The sequence below is a fragment of the Ranitomeya imitator genome, chromosome 6 (genome assembly GCF_032444005.1).
Source record: "Ranitomeya imitator isolate aRanImi1 chromosome 6, aRanImi1.pri, whole genome shotgun sequence".
Taxonomy (NCBI): Eukaryota; Metazoa; Chordata; class Amphibia; order Anura; family Dendrobatidae; genus Ranitomeya; species Ranitomeya imitator.
The window spans coordinates 63064198-63090312 of record NC_091287.1 but is presented as its reverse complement, the minus strand read 5'-3'; the positions used below and the strand labels follow the sequence as shown (position 1 = coordinate 63090312).

Here is a 26115-nt window from a genome sequence, read left to right as displayed (position 1 = left end):
TTGGATGTATGGCATGTGTTCACTGTGGCAAAGTATACATAGACTGCCAGCTGACACTGGAGCATTGGAGAATCAGGGGAATTCAGCTTTTTAGCCTTCCCTACTGTTGAGTTTGTAAATGGGTTTTCTAGCATTAAAAAAAAAAACACAATTGGGAGCTGTGCTGATTAAAGAAGAAAAGAAGCTGCACCAATCTACCAATCTGCTCCCCGCTAAAGCACTGCTGCAACAATGGTCTCCATTGCATTACAAGTAATTACATCATGACCACCAGTTACCTGACCACTGCAGTCAATGATTGGCTGCAGGGCCAGGAGACATCATGTATCCCTCCCCAGCAAAGAATGGTTTCCCAGGAACAACATATTTCACCTATTCACAGTATGTAAGTTCAGCATGGTGCTTTTATCTGCTGCTATCCAAGGCCATGAACACACTTCAGACGTTTCATACGGAAATAGCAGCTAAGCAAGGCGGACCTTTCAGAACATACACACTCCAACAGTTAATAAGGGAAAGTTCACTACATTCCTTTTCTGTGTTTTCCATGTAATCCACCTTGGATCAGCACCTAAATTAAAACTTTAGAGACAGTGCAAATGTCGTCTGACAGTGCAAGAAGTGAAGTTAAACATTAATAAATGCGATATGTATCGGCGGTGGTAAAAGTGCATAGCAAACCATAGCAGCCTCGTACAGTCAATGTGAGTGTGATACGCTGCAAATGCTCTCCTATCTTCTAGTTCTCACTATCACTTTGTTACTTTGATAAATGTGATGATCTGTCTCATCATGGAATTAATTATACTTCACCATCTGCTGGAAAACATCCATTTCCTTTTGCTCTTTGATTATTCCCAGGGTTGTTGAGTTTGTTTGATGTTGTTTTTGCTATAAAAGGTTGCACTTGTCAAAGTGGGACATGTTGCTGGCGTGCATGAATATTTTGGCTGCTTGGAGAGTTAGAAAGTTAGACTTTTTGGCAACGTACATTAGTCTCTGAGGATATTTCTGCAGAGGGAGCATTTATAGGTGCAGAAAGCTTTGTTCTGTCTTTTATCACTGGAGCATGAACCGTGGCCATAAAGCTGCGGTGCAACTACAACACCCACTGTGCGCATGTAGGCTAAAGGCCAGTGCACAGTTGGAGTTCAAAACGCACCAGCGATCTGGTCTATGCATACATCCCAATTTTCATGAAGTTTCCTTAGTGAGTGACCATCATTTTATTTTAGTTTTTTCATAAATCAATACTAAACGTTAAAATTAGCAACTTCATAATATTTTATAGAAAAATCCACTTCTTTCTCCTTCTGGACTTGTTATTCATTCTCAAAATTCGCAATTCTCAGGTAATATACGTCTTCAGTAAATACAGGTTTTCCCATTATTGAGATAGGAAATAACAGTTGGAGTTCATGAAGTTCTATGGAGGGCTGTAATTCAGGAGAACGCGCAGCAGAACGTATGAGTCTGCATATAGCTTCTATCCCCTCCCATTTTCCTCGAATTTTAAAATCATCTCAGGAATGGGAAAATCTGTCTTTGCTTAAAGGCAATCTGTCAGCAGGTTTGGCCCCTTGACTCCAGCGATGTGTCACTTACTGGGCTGTTTGTTGTTGTTAAAATACAATCAGTGTTTTATCAGCAAGAGATTATCACTACAGGACTAGGTGTCTCCTGCCTCTTAAGGTACCGTCACACATAACGATATCGTTAACGAAAGCATTGCTTTTTGTGATGTAGCAACGATATCGTTAACTAAATAATTATGCGTGACAGCGACCAACGATCAGGCCCCTGCTGGGAGATCGTTGGTTGCTGGGGAAAGTCCAGAACTTTATTTTGTCGGTGGATCTCCGGCAGACATCGCTGAATCGGCGTGTGTGATGCCGATTCAGTGATGTCTTCACTGGTAACCAGGGTAAACATCGGGTTACTAAGCGCAGGGCCGCGCTTAGTAATCCGATGTTTACCCTGGTTACCATTGTAAATGTAAAAAAAACCAAACAGTACATACTCACACTCCTGTGTCTGTCCCCCGGCCTCAGCTTCCCGCACTAACTGTGAGCGCCGGCCGGCCGTAAAGCACAGCGGTGACGTCACCGCTCTGCTTTACGGCCGTCCGGCGCTGACACAGTGCAGGGAAGCTGACGGCGCGGGACAGACACCGGAATGTAAGTATGTACTGTTTGTTTTTTTTACATTTACAATGGTAACCAGGGTAAACATCGGGTAACTAAGTGCGGCCCTGCGCTTAGTAACCCGATGTTTACCCTGGTTACCAGGGGACTTCGGCATCGTTGGTCGCTGGAGAGCTGTCTGTGTGACAGCTCTCCAGCGACCACACAGCCACGAAACAGCGACGTTGCAGCGATCGGCATCGTTGCCTATATCGCTGCAGCGTCGCTTAATGTGACGGTACCTTTAGTCAACTACTCTGTGTAATCCCGCCCACTACAGTGATTAGCAGCTTTATGTCAATATAAAGTATACAATGAAATCTGTCAATCAGTGGTGTGGGCGGGGTTGTACAGGGCTCAGCATTCAGAGCTCTACTAGGTCTGAAAGAAGAAAAAAGTGATTGTACCAAATCACAGCAAGCAGCTCAATAAGTGACACATGGCAGGAATTAGGGTCTGAGCCCCCACATCATGCTGCTATCAGATTTCATAGCAAAAACTTGGTGACAAATTCCATTTAACCCCTTCTCCCCCGAGCCTGTTATCACCTTCATGACCGGCCAAATTTTACAATTCTGACCAGTGTCACTTTATGTGTTTTTCATGACATATTGTACTTTATGATATTGGTAAAATTTCTTCAATATGACTTGCATTTATTTGTGAAAAAAATGGAAATTTTGCAAAAATTTTGAAAATGTTGCTATTTTTAAAACTTAAATTTTTATGCCCTTAAATCAGTTATGTGAGACAAAATAATTAATAAATAACATTTCCCACATGTCAGCTTTGCATCAGCACAATTTTTGAAATATAATTTTTATTTGTTAGGAAGTTAGAAGGGTTAAAAGGAAAAGAAGGGTTTCTGGAAAAGTATAATGTTACAGGGTATATATACTAGATTTCTTGATAGGGCGTTGATCCAGGGAACTAGTAGGATTGCCGTATGTGGAGTCGGGAAGGAATTTTTTTCCCCAATGTGGAGCTTACTCTTTACTCTTTGCCACATGGGTTTTTTTTGCCTTCCTCTGGATCAACATGTTAGGGCATGTTAGGTTAGGCTATGGGTTGAACTAGATGGACTTATAGTCTTCCTTCAACCTTAATAACTATGTAACTATGTAAAAGTTGACCATTGATTTTTCATTTTTCCAACGAAATTAACAAAACCATTTTTCTTGGGGACCACATCCCATTTGAAGTTACTTTGAGGGGTCTATATGACAGAAAATACTCAAAAGTGACACCATTCGAAAAACTGCACCCCCTCAAGGTGCTCAAAACCACAATCAAGAAGTTTATTAAACCTTCAGGTGCTTCACAGGAATTTTTGGAATGTGGAAAGAAAAAATGAACATTTACCTTTTTGTCAAAATTTTTACTTTAGACCCCAATTTTATTTTTGCAAGGCTAACAGGCATACATGGACCCTAAAATTTGTTGTGCAATTTCTCCTGAGCATGCCAATACCCCTTATGTGGGAGAAAACTACTGTTTGGGCGCACAGCAGGGCTTGGAAGAGGAGAGTTATTTGACTTTTTTAATGCAAAAATTGCTGGAATAATTAGCGGACGCTATGTCACGTTGGAAAGCCCCTGTTGTGCCTTAACAGTGGAAATTTCCCCACAAGTGACACCATTTTGGAAACTAGACCCCTCATGGAAGTTAGCTACAGGGTGGGCCATTTATATGTAGACACCTAAATAAAATGGGAACGGTTGGTGATATAAACTTCCTGTTTGTGGCACATTAGTATATGGGAGGGGGAAAACTTTTCAAGATGGGTGGTGACCATGGCAGCCATTTTTAAGTTGGCCATTTTGAATCCAACATTATTTTTTCCAATGGGAAGAGGATCATGTGACACGTCAAACTTATTGAGAATTTCACAAGAACAACAATGGTGTGCCTGGTTTTAATGTAACTTTATTTTTTCATGAGATATTTACAAGTTTATGATTGATTCAGATGCTGCACATCTCGTATCTTCACAGCACAGACAATTGCCTTCAGATGACCCCAGCATCTGAAACAACAAATACAGGAAGTCTGTGCTAACTTTTCTTCTGAGGTGTTGCTATCATTGTGTCAAGAGTGGGAGAAGAGTGTTGCATTGACAATCCAACACAATGGGCAGCACTTTGAACACATTTTATCAGTGGTCATAAACTTGTAAATAACTCATGAAAGAATAAAGTGACATTAAAACTAAGCACAGCATTGTTTTTCTTGTGAAATTCTCAATAAGTGTGATGTGTCACATGACCCTCTTCCCATTGGAAAAAAATAAAGTTGGATCCAAAAATGTTTTTTAGCCCCAAAATTTGCATTATCACAAGGTAATAGGAGAAATTACACCATAAAATTTGTTGTGCAATCCTGAGTACGCTGATGCCCCAGATGTGGGTAAAACTACTGTTTGGGTGCACAGCAGGGTTTGGAAGTGAAGGGGCGACATTTGACTTTTTAAATGCAAAATCTGCTGGAATAATTAGAGGATGCCATGTCGCATTTAGAGAGCCTCTGATGTGCCTAAACAGTGGAAACCCCCCACAAATTACACCATTTTGCAAACTAGATTCCTCAGGGAACTTATCTAGATGTGTGGTGAGCACATTGAACAATCAGGTGCTTTACAGATGTTTATAACATTGAGCCGTGAAAAGAAACAAAATCACATTTTCCAAACAAAAATGTATTTTAGCCCCAAAGTTTGCATTTTTACAAGGGAAACAGGAGAAATTTCACCAAACAATTTGTTGTGCAATTTCTTCTGAGTACGCAGATACCCCACATGTGGTGGGTAAACCACTATTTAGGCCCACGGCAGGGCTCAGGAAAGAAGGAGTGAGACATTTTAAAACGCAGACTTGACAGAATGGTCTGCCGGTGTCATGTCTCGTTTCGAGAGCCCCTCATGTGCCTAAACAGTGGAAACCCCCACAAGTTACACAATTGTGGAAAATAGATCCATCAGGAAACTTATCTAGATGTGTGGTCAGCACCTTAAACTCCCAGGTGCTTCACAGAGGTTTATAACATTGAACCATGAAAATTAAAAAAAAATCACATTTTCCCCACAAAAAAATGGTTTTAGCCCCAATTTTGCATTTTCACAAGGGTAACAGGAGAAATTACATCATACAATTTGCTGTGCAATTTCTTCTGAGTGCGCTGATACCCCATATGTGAGGGAATACTACAATTTAGACCCACAGCAGGACTCAGGAAAGGAGTGACATTTTAGAACGTAGACTTGAAGGAATGATCTGCCGGTGTCATGTCTTGTTTCGAGAGCCCCTGATGTGCCTAAACAGTGGAAAATCTCCTCAAGTGACACCATTTTGGAAGATAGACCCCTCAAAGAATGTATCTATATGTAAGGTGAGCACCTTGACCCGCAGCTGCTTCACAGAAGTTTATAACGTAGGGCAAAGAAAATTTAAAAAATCAAATTTTTCCCACAAAATTGTTATTTGAGCCCAATTTTTTTTATTTTCACAAGGAAAGCAGGAGAAAATTGACCCTAACATTTGCTGTGCAGTTTCTCCTTAGTACTCTGATACCCCATATGTGGTCAAAAAACACTTTTCACAGTATTGGAGTTCACATTTTGCTGGACTGGTTTGAGGGTGCCATGTCACATTGGCAGAGCCACTGGGGTACCAGAACAGCAGAACCCCCCATAAGATACCCCATTTTAGAAACTACACCTCTCATTGAATTTATTTAGGGATGCAGTGATCATATTGACACCACAGATGGGTCACAGAATTTTAGACCTGTGTGCAATGAAGGAAAAATAATAATATTTTTACCACCAAAATTTAGTTTTAGCCCCAGATTTCACATTTTCATATAAGGAAATGGGTAAAAATGGCACCAAATTTGGCCTACAAATTTCTTCTGAATATAGAAATACCTCAAATCTGGCCAATCGTAACTATACGGTGAGACTCGGGAGGGACAGAGCGCTATTGGAAAATAGTGCTCTGTCCCTCCCGAGTCTCATCGTATGGTTTAGCTCCATCCATTGTTACTGCTTTGCTCCTAAAAAATCTAAATTGTAACTATTTTTGTATTATTTTGTAAAACCTACCTTTGTCTTTCAACACTGCAGGAATCCTTCTGGCCTTCTGGACATGTTCTCAATCAGATTCAAGCAGGTCTCAACTGAAATCTGACCCCAGGTCTCACCTACAAGTTCCCAATGTTGGTGCATATGCTCAACTTATTTGGGTATGTATACAGCTTTCATTTCAACGCTACCAACAAGTGTTCAATTGGGTTGAGGTCTAGGGACAGTGGGGGCCAATTCAGCACCTCCACTTCAATGTCATTGAACTATTTCTTCGCCAATATTGACGTATGCTTCGGGTCATTGAACTGCTGGAACACTATGTTCTCCTTTTTATATGCATAGTACTCCAGTGTATAAAGTAACTCGACTTGTAGGATACTCACATATAGCTCAACATGGAAACCACCATCAATACTGGTCAAGTACCCAATGCCTTTGGATATGAAACAACCCCATATCATCTGGCATCCTCCACCGTACTTACTTGACAGTTCCTTCAATTTCTTGATCCGTTAGCCCCCTTTTCCATTGTTTCTTCCAGACCCATTTGCACCCATCAGAGCCTAGTCTATTGCCTTTATCTCATTGCTCCAAATCACCCATTACCAATCTTCTACTGACCACTTTTCACACTATTTTGCAAACTCGCGCCGATGCTTCTTATAACGATATTGAAGTCGAGGCTTCTTCACATTTTTTAGGGCCACCATTCCAGACTTATGTAAGATGCGTAACACGGTGTTTGCATGGATCTTCCTATTATGGGATCTTCCTATTATGAAAGCATACAAGCCAACTCCACTGCCATGTTTGTATGCTTACATATATTTGATACTGATGGACCTTGTGATAAGCTGAATTCCTGACTCTGATATTTTGCCTGTACGTCCACCTCTTGACTTTTGAAAGGATGAATGGACGTCATTTGATATTCTTCCAACTCACATGATGTAGTTTGGTAACTTTCTTGGCCAAGAGACCGCTATCGATGACGATGAGTGACGATGAGCTGGATGAAATCATTTCTTTTTTCTTGGGAAATCTTCTTCATGGCTGCTCCTAGATTCGAACCAGTCACTTTTCGCTTGAGAATCAACCTAATAACATACTGAGCAATAAACATATACAGCAAGAAAAAGATTTTTCCACCACCAGGAGCAAAACAGTAACAATGCAGTGACATGACTAATCATATGTTAAATAGTCAAATAGTTCGGTTGATACATAATATGAGAAAAATGGGGATAGGGGAAAATATGTGTAAGTGGGTTAAGAGCTGGCTCACGGATAGGAAACAAAGGTTGGTTATTAATGGAGCACACTCGGACTGGGTCGCGGTTAGCAGTGGGGTACCACAGAGGTCAGCATTGGGCCCTCTTATTTTTAACATATTTATTAATGACCTTGTAGGGAGCATTCAGAGCAGAATTTCAATATTTGCAGATGACATTAAACTCTGCAGGGTAATCAATACAGAGGAGGACAATATTATATTACAGGATGATTTATGTAAACTAGAAGCTTGGGCTGATAAATGGTAAATTAGCTTTAATGGGGATAAATGTAAGGTCATGCACTTGGGTAGAAGTAATAAGATGTATAACTATGCGCTTAATTCTAAAACTCTGGGCAAAACTGTCAATGAAAAAGACCTGGGAGTATGGGTGGATGACAAACTCATGTTCAGTGGCCAGTGTCAGGCAGCTGCTACAAAGGCAAATAAAATAATGGGATGCATTAAAAGAGGCATAGATGCTCATGAGGAGAACATAATTTTACCTCTATACAAGTCACTAGTTCGACCACACTTAGAATACTGTGCACATTTCTGGTCTCCGGTGTATAAGAAAGACATAGCGGAACTAGAGCGGGTGCAGAGAAGAGCGACCAAGGTTATTAGAGGACTGGGGGGTCTGCAATACCAAGATAGGTTATTACACTTGGGGTTATTTAGTTTGGAAAAACGAAGACTAAGGGGTGATCTTATGTTAATGTATAAATATATGAGGGGACAGTACAAAGACCTTTCTGATGATCTTTTTAATCACAGACCTGAGACAGGGACAAGGGGGTATCCTCTACGTCTGGAGGGTTCTTTACTGTAAGAGCAGTGAGGCTATGGAACTCTCTGCCGTATGATGTTGTAATGAGTGATTCATTACTTAAATTTATGAGGGGATTGGGTACCTTTCTGGAAAAGTATAATGTTACAGGGTATATACACTAGATTCCTTGATAGGGCGTTGATCCAGGGAACTAGTCTGATTGCCATATGTGGAGTCGGGAAGGAATTTTTTTCCCCAATGTGGAGCTTACCATTTGCCACATGGGTTTTTTTTGCCTTCCTCTGGATCAACATGTTAGAGCATGTTAGGTTAGGCTATGGGTTGAACTAGATGGACTTAAAGTCTTCCTTCAACCTTAATAACTATGATACTAACTATGAAATTTATGTGTGAGATAGCCAAGATGATTGTCTATAAAATGATGGTAGTCTCATGTTCAAAGCTGTGGTGGATGGTGAGATATGGAGCCTGATAGTCAAAATTTCATAACATTGTTACCCTTTTGCTTTTCAGTTTATGTATTTTCTGACACTACCGATTGACCGAAATGTTTATTTTGGGAGAGCAAGATTTTAAGGCTGAAAACAGTAGGTTACCTCTGTGTGACAGCTTCTGAAGTATAGTCCTAAGACGCTGGATAACAGATGGTGAAACTTCATACTTGAACACGTCTATCACTGGTAGCCGCTGACATCTTCCAAACACGCCATCTTTTAAAGAGAAAATAAAAGACATATTTTAAAAATTTTTATGAAAAGTATGTTGTATATAATCGTATTCACCATTTCATTACTCAACAAAGAAGATAAACAGTACTTAGAATGCAAAGTGGAAATCGCTTAAGAGAAAAAAATATGTGATTGATGATTTTTTTCTGTTGAAGTAACATATAAAATAAACAGTGGCAATAAATCTTGTATAACGCACACATTAACATTCAAAAGGCATACAAATCTCCATCTCCAGAGTGTGTATGACGAAGATATACAGTATCTAGGAGCACTGATAACAAGGCAGCGGATTTTAATTGGTGTTTGTCTAGTCTGTTGATTGCTGAAAATGTGACAAGAAATGTATTATTTTTCATATCTGAATTTTGTTTTCTGCTACCGACATTGAAAAGGAAATGAGCGATCGTAGAAAATAATGAATGATAATGAATGAGAAATGAGTTATATATTATTATACACAAGTGGAAATAAGATTAGATAGTAAACTGTCAAAAATAGCAATGACATTGAACTTTTTTCTACTATCACCTTAAAGAAACTGTTTGGAATAATACTGTGTTTAGCCTTCGGCAGGTCCTTAGGGGTGGGGTATGATACAAGGATTCTATCTTTGTCACCTCCCCTGAGGATTATGAAAATGGACAAAATACAGAAAATCAGCTTTTTTCCAGAGTGTTTTTCTTAAGATATTATCACAACCCATCATCACAAAAATTGGGTTTGCTCTGTGAGCTATTCAGTTCTAACTTAGAATACTGCTTGAAATTAGTAAAAATGTATTAAAATAGAGACATACATTTAGCTTTTATATTTGAGATTTATTTCAGTAAGTCAAATATGATATCTACCTCCAAAATAAAAAAGATGATAGCGTTTTCTTAATATAAAAAAGTCAGAAAGTAAAAAAATTCACTATGGCCTTAAACCAAAAATATTATTAATATTGTATATTTTATTTATTGAATGCATAGCTTGTGGCATATTTGCATTTATAAGAATTTGGAAATTTCAATTACAGAAATTACAAATTATAAAAGTTGTGTTCTATTCATTAAAGCCTTTTACTACAGTAAATGTGTTAAAATAATTATTATACATGACCCACTTCTAAAGGATTCAGTCAGGGTTGAAAATTTGGCTTATCAACTCCACAGCCAGGGTAAGTATAATCCAAAAATAAATAATGATGATGTGCAAATATTTCCATCATTTTCTTTTATTTTTGTAGGTCTTACTCCAGGTTTTAGCATAAAAATATACAGGCAAACACTGACCCAAAAAGGGAAGTTTTACATGAAGGTAGGGATGAGTGGATCGCTTAATGCATCCCCAGTCTGCGATACAGGTCAGTGCTCTTTGGCTGTGGACAGGAGCTGCGCGAATTTCCTAATCCCATGGTATCCCAGGCTCAGGTTATGAGTACCCGGGTTGGAGATACGTCACCCGTGCACCACACAGATGATGTCATGCCAAGCGGGCGAACCAAGCTCCGCTTCGGGAAACCTGGAAACTCAGGAAAGTCGCGCAGCTCCTGTCTACAGCCAGAAAGTACTGACCTGGACCATGAACCTGCTTTGATAAAAGTGATCCACTCTACTTCAGGGGTGTCAAACTGCATTTCTCGAGGGCTGCAAACAGGTCATGTTTTCAGGATTTCCTTGTACTGCACAGGTGATAATTTAATCACCTACACAAATAATGAGTTGGTGATTAAATTATCACCTGTGCAGTACAAGGAAATCCTGAAAACATGACCTGTTTGCAGCCCTCGAGGAATGCAGTTTAACACCCCTGCTCTACTTTATAGGTGGAGTTGTGGATAGTGCTTTGATTTTATTTATCACTGAATTTTACTAAAAAAAAAATTATAAAAATTGCTGAAAAATTACAAAAGCAATGGCACATCCTAATTAGTAATTTCACTTTGCATTGTAGTATATGTCCTCAAAAAGCATGCAAAGTAACATCAGAAGAATTCCACGCATTAATGAACCCATTTATAGATACCACTGACGACTATTATGTCCCACTGTAAATAATGAACGATATATGTGCCTAAAAGCAGGCGCACTAAGCAGCATAATGAGTCAAATTAACCGAAATGAATTTTCAAATAAAAAAAACAGAGAAAAATAAAATTGGGACAAATGGAGTAATAACGAAGCCTCATTTATTTAGTTATATGCCATCAGAACAAAATGACAACCTCCACATCAACAGATTTTAGAGTATACCTACTAATTATCTCTTAATTGGGCATAATTTGGAGCATCGTTCATTAAGTTGGCTTCCTGGGGAGGGGGTTGCAGTGTCACAATTCAGATTACTTTTCCATCTTTCATACAAAAGGCTAGTGTAATTCAATGATTGGACTATTCTTTTTCATTATCCATAGGAATATCCACTTACATTACGTGATCTGCTACTAGAATGTAATCTTAATTGGAATTAGACCAAAAAAGACTTAATGAAAAGGACAAAGTTGCACTTATTAATTAATATAGACAGTGCTAAAAGTCTGCATACCGTGACATCTGAAATTATTGCAAAAATAGAGAAAAAGAAGAACTAATTCCTAGTGCCAGAAACTGTAAATTATAAATTAACTTCATACTAATTATAAGGAAGTGGGGAAGAAGTTTTGTACCCTTAAATTGGGTACCACCACTAGACGGGTACTCAAGGGAACGCAAAGTTTAAAGTGTCCACTGGGCATTTGCTTACCATGAAGTGTCCTCTACTCTTTGCACTAAATGCTAATAAACCTCTCCCCTCTGCTTTTAAGTCGAGGCTTTATTGTCACTCCGACTGATCGCTTGAGCGGCCGCCATTCAAGAATGTGGAGCTCTTGACCTTGCACTCGTTTCCTCCTTAAATTGGATGAGACTTGCCTATTGAAGTCTATGGGTGCGGCAAATAAATCAGATGCCGTACGGTATAGTATTCATTTATTATGGAAACTGTTGTGAATTCTGTGGTCGAGCTCCCTCCTGTGGTCACAAGTGGTACTTCGGCTGATTCTGTCTATGGGCTTCCGTTGGTGGATGTGAGTGGTACTGCGGCTTCTGAGTTTCCTTCCTCAGGTGATGAGGTTAAGTCGTTAGTTGCTGCTCTATTTAACTCCACCTAGAGCTTTGATCCTGGCCTCCAGTCAATGTTCTAGTATTGGTCTTGCTTCCTCCTGGATCGTTCCTGTGGCCAGTCTTTCCTGCATAAGCTAAGTTTTGCTTGTGTTGTTTTTGTTTGCTATTTCTTCTGTCCAGCTTGCTATATTGGTTTTTCTTGCTTGCGGGAAGCTCTGGGACGCAGAGGGAGCACCTCCGTACCGTTAGTCGGTGCGGAGGGTCTTTTTGCCCCCTCTGCGTGGTTGTTTGTAGGGTTTTGTGTTGACCGCAAAGCTATCTTTCCTATCCTCGGTCTATTCAGTAAGTCGGGCCTCACTTTGCTAAAATCTATTTCATCTCTGTGTTTGTATTTTCATCTTAACTCACAGTCATTATATGTGGGGGGCTGCCTTTTCCTTTGGGGAATTTCTCTGAGGCAAGGTAGGCTTATTTTTCTATCTTCAGGGCTAGCTAGTTTCTCAGGCTGTGCCGAGTTGCATAGGGAGCGTTAGGCGGAATCCACGGCTACCTCTAGTGTGGTATGATAGGATTAGGGATTGCGGTCAGCAGAGTTCCCACGTCTCAGAGCTCGCTCTATGTTAGTAACTATCAGGTCACTTTGTGTGCTCTTAACCACTAGGTCCATTGTGGTTCTGAATTACCTATTCATAACAGGAAACATTGCAATTCTGAAACATACGAAACTGTAAACGGTCTTGTAAATTATTAATAACTGTTGCTGTAAAAAAAACAGATTGCACACAGACTGCAGACAGATGACAAGAGGGAAAAAAATTGTTTGCATGTTTTTTTTATTAAACTCTGAACAACTTTTTTATATGCTTGTATGAACCTACCCTTACTTTGAGTTGTTTGCCACAGATCCAGCGGCTGAGACCCCCAGCAGTTAGGTGATTGCCTGGGCAAGCATGAGAAATTAAATATTACTTGACAACAAACTTTTTGAATTTTGGTGGCCTGAGTTTGCCCGAGTGAGAGCTTCTATTTGATAGAGACAACCTGCAAGTGGGGCCTTTCCGTGTCGTAACTGCGTGATCAATATATATCCTCAAATAACATGAATGCAATTAGAATTGTGATGAGGGAACGTGCTCGGATAAGGCGTCATCCTAGCATGCTCGGGTGCTAACCGAGTGTCCTCAGCACGCTCGATTAATATAGAAAATCTTTGATGGTACTTGGAGAAGATCCAGCACGGAAACCCAAGAATATTAGTGAACTGGATGCCATGGTCCATGAGAAATGAGCTAGTATTTATCAGGAGCACTGCCAAAAGATGGATTCTTTCTGTGCATCTTGTTTTCAGCAGGTCATAACAGCCAGAGGTGCTCTACTAAGTACTGAAGACACCACAAATTGCTTCTCAGAAAACCACCGTAGGGTAAACACGATAATTACAATTTGCCATAAAGCAATCAAGCCCTAACTAAAGGTTAAGGTAAAACATAACTTTTAATTCAAACTATTAAAGAAAAATGATAAAACCTCAGTCTAGCTTCAAACCCTGATGAAGCCAGTTAACTGGCGAAACATGTCGGGGTGGCCTATGAGTTGCTTTTAGTAGCTAGCTAGTGGAGTGTCTATAAACTCCGAATGATAGTAGTGGTAGCTGCAGCACCAACTCTTTGGAATAAATAATAATACATAGGATATTGGAGATAAATCCAGTGGATTAGACAGTTTGTGTATTAATATCCTAATAGCGGATACCCACTAGCCTAGCAGATTTTTTCATATTACTTTAATAGTTTGAATTAAAACTTATGTTTTACGTTAACCTTTAGTTAGGGCTTGATTGCCTATGGCAAATTGTAAATACCTACAAAGTACTGAAGGGCACGAGTAATTTTTGGTCACTAAAAGTGTCATGTTCTGTTGAATTTGGAGAAACCACGTTTTATACTAGTTGTGTTGAGCTATTTAAATCGTTCTTGTTTCACTGGTTTATTGTAGACAGCAGAAAGTTTATAGATTTGGCAAATACTTCTAATCTGCAATTGGAGTTAAATAATTTTAATTGCAAAGGTATAAAATACTTGAATCATTTTATCTATCAAGCTATTATTTTATTTCAGACTTAACTAAACATATATTCTTCAATTAAGTCAGTTATGAGTATGACTAAAGTTTTACGACTGAATCTATGTTTTTGTGAACATAGTAGGGAAATTGTCATGTGCATCTTCAAAACAGCAAACTCAGGAAAAATGGAAAAATCTAATTCTTTTCAAATAGTAATAATAATAATCTATATTTTTACACAGCGCTAACATATTCCGCAGCGTTTTACAGTTTGCACACTTTAGCATAGTATTAGTATATTAGTATAGTAGTGTTTTATCTGGAAACTTACAAAAAAAGATATAAACAGCATCAAACTTCATTAGGAACTGAGATTACAAAATATAATATAGGGCAATGATTTTTAGATAGGAAAGACAGAGAAGCACAATTACGTTGGGAATTTTGCGTTTCATGATGGTCCAGCATGGTATCCACTTTGAGGTCTTATGTTCTCACACAGTAGATCATGATTTATTCTCTGACCTTACAGGCTTGGCTTCATTTTAGGAGATATTTCATAAAGCCCATATGACTTTTTGAATGCTCGGCATGGAGGAGTTTTTTGGAGGTATAGCATCAAAACGTATTGTGCACATATGGCCGTTAGTATATGCTGCCCAATGTGTCTAGGACATGACTGCTCCATATTGTTTGTTACATGTGGCCATCAGACCACCGGTGACCCTTAACTGATCCTGGCATCATATATAGAACTTGTAGGAAATTGAAATTATATGTGAACATTTTAGAGTAATTAAACAAGCTTACCATAATACTATACTGCTATGATTAGACTAGTTTATTGAGATGTAGCAGGTGCCAGATTGTCTTCTGATGCCTTCTGACATCTAATTAGAAATGTGTTAATTGTTCTCTAATGTGCTTTATTGCTTTGCAATGGAAGACTAATGGAAAACTAATGTTTATTTATTTTTTTTTACACGGAACACATTGCTTTTCTTATACTACAGCTTTCACCACCGCACAGCACGTCATCTAAGTGCCGTCAACACATAAGGCACCAGTTGATAAGCAGACAAATGCCATATATAGTATGCAAGTAAATGTAATTATATATATGAAAAAAGAGGCAGCATTCAAAAAGAAGACTTAATTTGTTCTGAGCGTCACAGCTTACACATGGGCAAATACACTCAGAATTCCGCAGTAAAAATCTATTTTTGGGAGTGCTGTCCTGTATATATACAGTACAGACCAAAAGTTTGGACACACCTTCTCATTTAAAGATTTTTCTGTATTTTCGTGACTATGAAGATTCTAAATTCACACTGAAGGCATCAAAACTATGAATTAACACATGTGGAAATATATACTTAACAAAAAAGTGTGAAACAACTGAAAATATGTCTTATACTCTAGGTTCTTCAAAGTAGCCACCTTTTGCTTTGATGACTGCTTTGCACACTCTTGGCATTCTCTTGATGAGCTTCAAGAGGTAGTCACCGGGAATGGTTTTTACTTCACAGGTGTGCCCTGTCAGGTTTAATAAGTGGGATTTCTTGCCTTATAAATGGGGTTGGGACCATCAATTATGTTGAGCAGAAGTCTGGTGGATACACAGCTGATAGTCCTACTGAATAGACTGTTAGAATTTGTATTATGGCAAGAAAAAAGCAGCTAAGTAAAGAAAAATGAGTGGCCATCATTACTTAAGAAATGAAGGTCAGTCAGTCTGAAAAATTGGGAAAACTTTGAAAGTGTCCCCAAGTGCAATTGCAAAAACCGTCAAGCACGACAAAGAAACTGGCTCACATGAGAACTGCCCCGGGAAAGGAAGACCAAGAGATACCTCTGCTTCTGAGGATAAGTTTATCCGAGTCACCAGCCTCAGAAATCGCAGGTTAACAGCAGCTCAGATTAGAGACCAGGTCAATGCCACACAGAGTTTTAGCAGCAGACACATCTCTACAACAACTGTTAAGAGGAGACTTTGTGCAGCAGGCCTTCATGGTAAAATAGCTGCTAGGAAACCACTGCTAAGGACAGGCAACAAGCAGAAGAGACTTGTTTGGGCTAAAGAACACAAAGAATGGATATTAGACCAGTGGAAATCTGTGGTTTGGTCTGATGAGTCCAAATTTGAGATCTTTGGTTCCAACCACCGTGTCTTTGTGCGACGCAGAAAAGGTGAACGGATGAACTTTACATGCCTGGTTCCCACCGTGAAGCATGGAGGAGGAGGTGTGATGGTGTGGGGGTGCTATGCTGGTGATACTGTTGGGGATTTATTCAAAATTGACGGCACACTGAACCAGCATGGCTACCACAGCATCTTGCAGCGGCATGCTATTCCATCCGGTTTGCGTTTAGTTGGACCATCATTTATTTTTCAACAGGACAATAACCCCAAACACACCTCCAGGCTGTGTAAGGGCTATTTGACCAAGAAGGAGAGTGATGGGGTGATACGCCAGATGACCTGGCCTCCGCAGTCACCAGACCTGAACCCAATCGAGATGGTTTGGGGTGAACTGGACCACAGTGAAGGCAAAAGGGCCAACAAGTGCTAAGCATCTCTGGGAACTCCTTCAAGATTATTGGAAGACCATTCCCGGTGACTACCTCTTGAAGCTCATCAACAGAATGCCAAGAGTGTGCAAAGCAGTCATCAAAGCAAAAGGTGGCTACTTTGAAGAACCTAGACTATAAGACATATTTTCAGTTGTTTCACACTTTTTCATTAAGTATATAATTCCACGTGTGTTAATTCATAGTTTTAATGCCTTCAGTGTGAATTTACAATTTTCATAGTCATGAAAATACAGAAAAATCTTTAAATGAAAAGGTGTGTCCAAACTTTTTGTCTGTACTATATATATATATATATATATATATATATATATATATATATGTATATATATATATGTGTGTGTATATATATACAGTATGTATATATATATATATATATATATATATATGTATGTATATATATATATACACTGTATTTGTAGCTCTTTAAGACGCTCTGGATTATAAGATGCACCCCAAATTTTGAGGAGAAAAATAGGAAAAAAACTTTTTTAATAAAATGGTGGTGCTTCTTATAATCCATGCTTCTTATTGCTTACCGGGGGTGGTGACTGCAGTGAAGCGGGGTCTCAGGGTTGCTGCTGGAGGAGGTGGGTGTTGCCGTCGCGGTCTGTCCCATGCTGCCGGGTGCTGCCGCCATGCTGTGTCGCTGAAGCTTGCCATTGCACTCTGCCCTGTGCTGCCGGGTGCTGCCACCATTCTGTGTCCCCGATGCTTGCTGCCACACTTTTATTGGGTGCTGCTGCCGCGCTGTATCCCCGATGCTTGCTTCCGCGCTCTTTTACCGGGTGATGTTGTCGTGGTGTTTCCCCGATGCTTGACCTGTCCAAAGCTGCCGGGTGCTGCCACCGCTCTCTGTCCCATGCTGCATGGGGGAGCTCTGCAGTTACATCCATTCTTTCCTGTGCGGTGGATTCCTTCTGGGAAACTGGCCGCCGGGAGGTGGCGCATGCGCAGATGGAGATGTCGGCAACAAGTTCTCGGGAGATGAGATTTCAGCGCTGAGATCTCATCTCCCGAGACCTCCCGGCAGCCATTTTCCCAGAAAGAATCCACCGCACAGGAAAGCATGGATGGAACTGCAGAGCCCCTCCACGCAGCACTGGACAGAGAATGGCAGCAAGCATCGGTGAAACAGCGCAGCGGCAGCAGCACACAGCAGCACCGGGGACACAGCGCGGCGGCAGCAGCAGCACATGGCAGCACCAGGGATAGTATGGCGGCAAGCATCGGATACCCGCAGCGGCAGCACCGATAAGGTAAATCCGCATTGTAAGACGCACCCCCCATTTTCCCCAAAAATTTGCAGGCAAAAGAGTGCGTCTTTCAAAGCGGAAAATACGGTATATATCTATATACTTTCATTCAAAAGCTTAGGGTCACCCAGACAATTTTGTGTTTTCCATGAAAACTCATACTTTTATTAATCAAATGAGTTGCCAAATGAATTGAAGATCTAGTCCAGAAATTGACAAGGTTCGAACAAAAGATTTTATTTGAAATAATAATTTTCTCCTTCAAACTTTGCTTTCGTCAAAGAATGCTCCCTTTGCAGCAATTACAGCATTGCAAACCTTTGGCATTCTAGCAGTTAATTTGCTGAGGTAATCTGGAGAAATTTCCCCCCATTCTTCCAGAAGCCCCTCCCACAAGTTGGTTTGGCTTGATGGGCACTTATTGCGCAACATACGGTCAAGCTGCTCCCACAACAGCTCAATGGGGTTGAGATCTGGTGACTGCGCTGGCCAATCCATTTCAGATAGAATACAAGCTGCCTGCTTCTTCCCTAAATAGTTCTTCCATAATTTGGAGGTGTGCTTTGGGTCATTGTCCTGTTGTAGGATGACATTGGCTCCAATCAAGTGCTGTCCACAGGGTATGGCATGGCGTTGCAAAATGGAGTGATAGCCTTCCTTATTCAATATCCCTTTTACCTTGTACAAATCTCCCACTTTACCAGCACCAGAGCATCTCCAGACCATCATATTACCTCCACCATGCTTGACAGATGGCATCCGGCACTCTTCCAGCATCTTTTCAGTTGTTCTGCATCTCACAAATGTTCTTCTGTGTGATCCAAACACCTGAACCTTGGATTCGTCTGTTCATAACACTTTTTTCCAATCTTCCTCTGTCCAATGTCTGTGTTCTTTTGCCCATAGTACTATTTAATGAAGCTGCCAGTTAAGGACCTGTGAGGTGTCGATTGCTCAAACTACAGACTCTAATGTACTTGTCTTGTTGCTAAGTTGTGCAGCGGGGCCTCCCACTTCTCTTTCTACTCTGGTCAGAGCCTGTTTGTGCTCTCCTCTGAAGGGAGTAGTACACACCATTGTAGAAAATCTTCAGTTTCTTGGCAATTTCTCTCATGGAATAGCCTTCATTTCTAAGCACAAGAATAGACTGTCGAGTTTCACATGAAAGTTTTTTTTATGGCCATTTTGAGAGTTTCTCAACAGATTCTCAACTAGCTCAAAGGAAGGTCAGGTTTATGGGTTCTCTAATCAGCTGTGCTAACATACTTGTACAAGGGTTTTCAAGGGTATTCTAACCATCTATTAGCATTCTTACATAGTTATCAAACACAAAGTACCATAAGAACACTGGAGTGGTGGTTGTTGGAAATGGGCCTCTATACACCTATGAAGATATTGCATTACAAACCAGACGTCTGCAGCTAGAATACTCTTTTACCACATTAACAATGCATAGAGTGTATTTCTGAATCATTTAATGTTAGCTTCATTGGAAAAAATTTGAACGTGAAAATACCATCATTTTATTGACAATCATCAGTTATGCAGATTCTTGTCATGTCACTAAGTTGTGCATACTACAAAATACAACCTGCTCTCACATTCCCTAATAGTTTAGTGTGTCATTAGGTTGAGGCCCAAGTGAAAGGTCACTGGTTCTTACAGATAGCGCAGTCAGAATGTGGAATGCCCTACCACAAGAGGTAGTAATGGCAGACACTATGACAGCATTTAAAAATGGGCTGGCTGATTTCCTTAATAAACATAACATTGTCGATTATAGTTATTTTAGTGACAAAATGTACAATTGATAGAGAAAGTTTGCACTTGATGGACCTGGGTCTTTTTTTCAATCTAGGCAACTATGTAATTATAAATTGAAGAGCAGCCATGAAAAAGATTTCCCAAGAAAAGAGAAACAGCATCATCCAGCCCATCAATAGCGGTTTCTGGGCCAAGAAAATTGCCAAACTGCATCATGTGAATGTCATGAGAGTTTGAAGAATACAAAATGAAGTCCGTCCATCCATTCAAAAGCCAAGAGGTGGACGACCAGACAAAATATCACAGTCAACAAGTTGGCTCATCACAAGGTCTATCAGTTCTGACGTGATAAATTCTGTGTAGGTGGCTCATATGCTTCATAAGGCCACGTTCACATGTTAAGTATTTGGTCAGTGTTTTATATCAGTCTTTGTAAGGTCAAAATCAGGAGTGTAACAATCAGAGGAAAAGTATAATAGAAAAAGTCACCATTTCTGTATTTATCAGCCACTTCTAGTTTTGGCTTACTTATACTGATGTAAAATACTGACCAAATGCTGAACATGTGAACGTGGCCTAATAGTGAGATATCAGACATCCATGCGAGCACCGGGCAACGAGCGTTTCACAAATCTGGAATGGTGGCTGAAAAAAGGTGAAGAAGTCTCAACTTCAACATCGTCATAAGAATCGTCAGCTCAAGTATACAAAAAAGTACCAAAAACGACCACTAGAAGATTGAAAACCAATGATTTGGAGCAATGTCAATAGACTAGGCTCTGGTGGGTGCAAATGAGTCTGGAACTAACAAGGGAAAAAGGTGCTAACGGATCAAAAAGTTGAAGGAACTGTCAAGTTCGGTGGAGGAAACCTGATGATATGGGTTTTTTCCGCAGCCAAAGGCATTGGATATTTGACCAAGGTTGATGGTGGTCTCAATGCTGAGCTATATGTGAGTATCCTACAAGACAGGTTGTTTCATACACTCGAGTACTATGGGTATGAAAAGGATGACATAGTCTTCTAGCAAGATAATGACCATAAGTATACTTCGAGATTGGCGAAGAAATGGTTCAATGACAATGAAGTAGAGGTGCTGGATTAGCCCCCGCAGTCCACAGACCTCATCGCAATTGAATGCTTGTGGGTAGAGTTCAAGAAAAAAGTATATAGTATACATACTCAAGTGACTTGACCAGTATGCATCAACTTTGGGTACGTGTAGACAAGACCAGGGGTCAGATTTCGGTAGAGACATGCTTGAACCTGATCGAGAGCATGCCAAGAAGGATTCAGGCAATGTTGAAAGCCAAAGGAGAAATTTAGAAAATAATGACAAAATAATAAAAACTAAGATGTAGATTTTTGGGAGCAAAACAGTAACAATACAGTGACGTGACAAGAATCTGCATAATTAATCATATGCTAAATAGTAGCAAAACAAATTTGTGTATGAGATAGACAAGATGATTGTCTATAAAATGATGGTAGTCTCATGTTCGAAACAGTTGTGGATGATCTGATATGGAGCCTGAAAGTCAAAAGGTCAAAATATTGTTACCCTTTTACTCATCACAGTACATACCATATTTTTCAGATTATAAGACGCAAATTTTTCCCCCAAAGATTTTGGGGAAAATGGGGGTGCATCTTATAATGCGGATATACCTTACCGGCCGCAGTGGAGCAGGGTCCCAGGGTCGCTGCTGGAGGACGCAAGAGTGGAGCGTTGCTGCAGGCCGCAGGCTGGGATCAGGGGCTCTGCTGACATTTTGTGAAAGCCCAAAGCCCCTGCACTTACATGGTTTACTGTGCGATGGACTCCAGGAAAAAGGCTGCTGGGGGCGGCGCATGCGCAGATGGAGATTTCGGCACCAAGATCTCGGGAGATGAAACCTAAGCGCTGAGATCTCATCTCCCGAGATCTTGATGCCGAGATCTCCATCTGCGCATGCGCCACCCACGGCAGTCATTTTTCCGGAGTCCACCGCTCAGTAAACCAAGTACCGTAAGTGCAGGGGGCTCTGTGCTTTCACAAAATGTCGGCAGAGCCCCCACATCACCAAACACCCGCAGAGGTGCACATCAGAAGACCCCCTCATCCCAGCCTGTGGCCTGCAGCAACGTTCCACTCTTGCCTCCTCCAGCAGTGACCCTGGGACCCTGCTTCACCACAAAGCACCACCATTTTATTAAAAATAGTTTTTTCCTATTTTTCTCCTCAAAATTTGGGGTGCGTCTTATAATCCGGTGCGTCTTAACCTACAAAATACGGTATATGTTAAAAAATGAAGTGACTAGGTTGAAATCGTGCATTTTGGTTTTTAAAAGAAAGATGTGCTGCTGTGATTCACTTTTCTTCAAAACATAATTATATTTTCTGTGATATCAAGACCGAATACATTTTTTTATAGGACTTCTGTGTATTTAAGCATTTTGTTACAGTTGGGCAACACTGCTACCTTGAGTGTCAGAATAACTACATGCTTGAAGAAATGAAAGCAGTGAAAGAAGCAAATCAAAGAGCATTGGAAACTAAAACTTGATCAACTTCCCTCCCTTTCCCAAAATTTGGACTCTGATAAGAAATTCCACACATCATGTCTAAACCATATATTAAGAAGAAATTGGTTCACCTTTATTACAATAGTGGACAATTACGTAGTTGTAAAGCATGTAAGCATTGTAAACAGTACTTTATTTCATAGGACAGTAGCACATATATATATGACAAAGCAGATGAACCAACTGCTAGAAGCAGGCCACCACCCAGCTTGGCTAACACAAAGAAGAACAGTACTGATCATGAAGGATCCTCACAAAGGAACAGTTCCATCCAACTACCGCCCAATAACCTGCCTTACAACAACATGGAAACTCCTGTCAGGCATCATAGCCACCAATCTACAGAACCATATGAACCAGTACATGAATCCAGCTCAGAAAGGCATTGGGACTGACAACAGAGGCTTTAAGCACCAGCTCCTAGTAGATAGAGCAGTCGCTCAAGACTCAAGATCCAGACAGACCAATCTCAGCACAGCCTGGATTGACTACAGGAAAGCCTATGACTCAATGGCACACACTTGGATCTTTGAATGCTTGGCTCTCTACAATGTCAACAGGAAATTAAGAACCTTCCTCAGAAACTCAATGGGGCGATGGAGAACATTGGAAGTCAACTCAAGACAATTAGCACAAGTGACCATCAAATGCGGCATATACCAAGGTGATGAACTGTCTCCATTGTTGTTCTGCATAGGCTTTAACCCCCTCAGTCAGATAATTACAGAGTCTGGCTATGGATAGATGTTCAAGAGTGGAAGCACCATCAGCCATCTCCTTTACATGGATCACATCAAGCTGTATGCGAAAAACGAATGAGACATCAAGTCACTGATCCACATGACAAGGATCTACAGCGAAGACATCGGGATGTCCTTCAGACTGGAGAAGTGCGGTCGGTTGGCAATAAAGAGAGGCAAGGAAGTCAAGACTGATGGAGTAGAACTACCAGCAGGAAACCTAGCAGATGTACAAACATGCTACAAGTACCTCGGCATCCCACAGAGAGATGGTAACCATGATGAGGAGGCAAGAAAATCAGCAACATCCAAATACCATCAAAGGGTAAGACGGGTCCTGAAGAGCCAGCTCAACGGGAAGAATAAAATTCGCTCCATCAATACATATCCCGTGCCAGTTATCAGATACCCTGCTGGCATAGTATGCTGGCCAAAAGAAAAGATGGAAGCTGCAGATGTGAAGACATGAAAGCTCCTCACAATACATGGAGGTCTCCACCCTAAGTCTAGCACCCAAAGATTGTAAACCAACAGAAAGGAGGGTGGTTGAGGCTTGATAAGCATCCAAGCCACCATCACGAATGAAACAAGGAGTATCCAGGAATACATCAGAAAAATGGCACCAAAAGATTAGATGCTGAGAGAAAGCCTAAGGCAGCAACAACAACAGATCTGGAAGGAAGAGCAGGAACATGAAGCGATATGAAAAGACAAGCCACTGCATAGGATGTACTATCGACAGATAATGGAGTGGCTGACATGGAGAAATCCTATCAATGGCTGGAGAAAGCTGGACTCCGAAACAGCACAGAGGCACTAATCATGGTGGCACAAGAGCAAGCACTAAGCACCAGATCCATAGAAGCAGGAATCTACCACACAAGACAAGACCCAAGGTGCAGACTATGCAAAGAAACTTCAGAAACAGTCCATAACATAGTGGCAGGATGCAAAATGCAAGCAGGAACAGCGCATACCGAACGCCGCCAGAACCATGAAGCGGGAATTGTACACAGGAACATCTGCACAACATATGGGCCAAGTCTCCCTAAGTCCAGGTGGGAAACCCCAGAAAAAGTGGTGGAGAATGAAAGGCCGAAAATCCCGTGGGACTTCAAGATCCAGACAGATAAGCAGGTGTTGGCTGACCAACCAGACATTGTGATAGTAGGCAAGAATCAGAAGACAGCAATGATAGATGTGGCAGTGCCAAGTGACAGCAACATCACAAAGAAGGAATATGAGAAGCTGGAGAAATATCAGGGCCTCAAAGCAGAACTGGAGAAGATGTGGAAGGTGAAGGCAACAGTGATTCCAGTGGTGATAGGAGCACTTGGAGCAGTGACGCCTAACTTGGGAAAATGGCTACAACAGATCCCAGGAACAACATCTGAACTCTCTGTCCAGAAAAGTGCAATGCTGGGAACAACTAAGATCCTGCGCAGAACCCTCAAACTCCTAGGCCTCTGATAGAGGATGCAAGAATGAGAAAGGACAAAAAAGACAACACCCATTGTGAGGTGAGAAGGAAGTTATTTTTTTTTTAGGAAACCACGGATACAACCAAAAATCAGGTCCAGCACATCTGTTACTATGTTAGGCCGGGGTCACACTTGCGAGTGTGATGCTAAAAACTCGCACGAGTCTCTCGCATCAATACCTAGCACTGCCACCGGCAGTCGAGACCGGAGTGTGGAGCTGCATAGAAATGCATGCAGGTTAACACTCTGGTCCAGAGTGCTGGCGGCAGTGCCAGTTATTGAAGCGAGAGACTCGCACGAATTGCTCACATCACACTCGCAAGTGTGACCTTAGTATAAGAATAATATGCAGATGCACATGTATCCTGTGGCTATTAACATACAAACTAAAATAAAAACATAGGCACACTGCAGAAAGTAATACATTGTAACACATGTAAGAAACCTAGAATAATTAATTAATATTGTTATGGCACAATGGTGTGGTGAGTTACTAGGGATAGGGGCCTGACTGGGTTCAATTTGTTAAGGTGAGATGATTTTTAAATGTTTTTTTACATGTGTTATTATTTATTTACTTACTGCTTGTGTGCCTATGCATTACTGCCCTGACTCATTAAAGGTTTCATGCCAGAATTCGGGAATAAAAGCTTTCAAAATTTTGGGGCAACTTGGAAACGCGGCAACATTTTTAGATCCTTTGCAGTTTTCATGCCAGTTTCTTCCAGCTCGGACAAAATGGGCTGAGCTGGGGTGGGAGAGGCGTCCGGCGGGGGCATGGCGCTACAGCTCATCTAATCTTGATGAGCAGTTTCATACCCTACCCCAGAAATCTCACTACAGGACCTGACTGGAGTGAGATTTCTGGCGTTCTGCAGGTCACTAGTCAGACACCCTAGATTCATGAAGAGGTGTGCACCTTTTCATGAATCAGGAGCATCGGACTTCAGCGCAGCCCATCAGTATGATTGGCGTGAACAACACCGATCTTGATTAATCGGACCTTATGTTTTTATTCTAGGTTTTATTCTAGGTTGTATTTCCTGATGGCCACATCAGACATGTAAACCTGCATATTATACTTAGACTAACAGGTGTGTTTGCACTGATTCTTGCCTTTGCTTTAGTTTCTTGTGCGCTTTTGGAGATGGGCCCATTTTCTCTCTTTATCTCTATTGGAAAACCATCAAACCCTCTCCTGCACCTAATCAATCTACAGTACACAGAAAGGGGGTTCTGCATTGTACGTATTTTGGGGGTCACAGCTGTTGACCCCCCTACTGATTTAACACATGTTTGATGCTGTGAACCTAAATGCTTCTATCATATTCTGCCTTTTTAAGAACAGAACTTGCAGGATGGTCTAGAACAGGGCTCCTTCTGTGCGGCCCTCTGGCCTCTGAGACAATTGCATTCGGCTGACATCAATACTTATTTTCAACTGAATGTGCGTCCTCGCATGCGCATGCAACTGAAATGCATTGCGGCAGAGACCAGCCACCGGACAAT

The 26115-nt window shown here is 40.9% G+C and overlaps 1 protein-coding gene across 1 annotated transcript in view; it reads right to left on the bottom strand.

Moving 5' to 3' along the window:
• Positions 1 to 26115, bottom strand: part of PTPRN2 (protein tyrosine phosphatase receptor type N2) — a 1178570-nt gene that overhangs the window by 864897 nt on the left and 287558 nt on the right. Inside the window, exon 3 of the mRNA XM_069729718.1 lies at positions 8927 to 9040. Coding sequence (XP_069585819.1) covers positions 8927 to 9040 — 114 coding nt within the window. The remainder of the gene's footprint in view (positions 1 to 8926; positions 9041 to 26115) is intronic.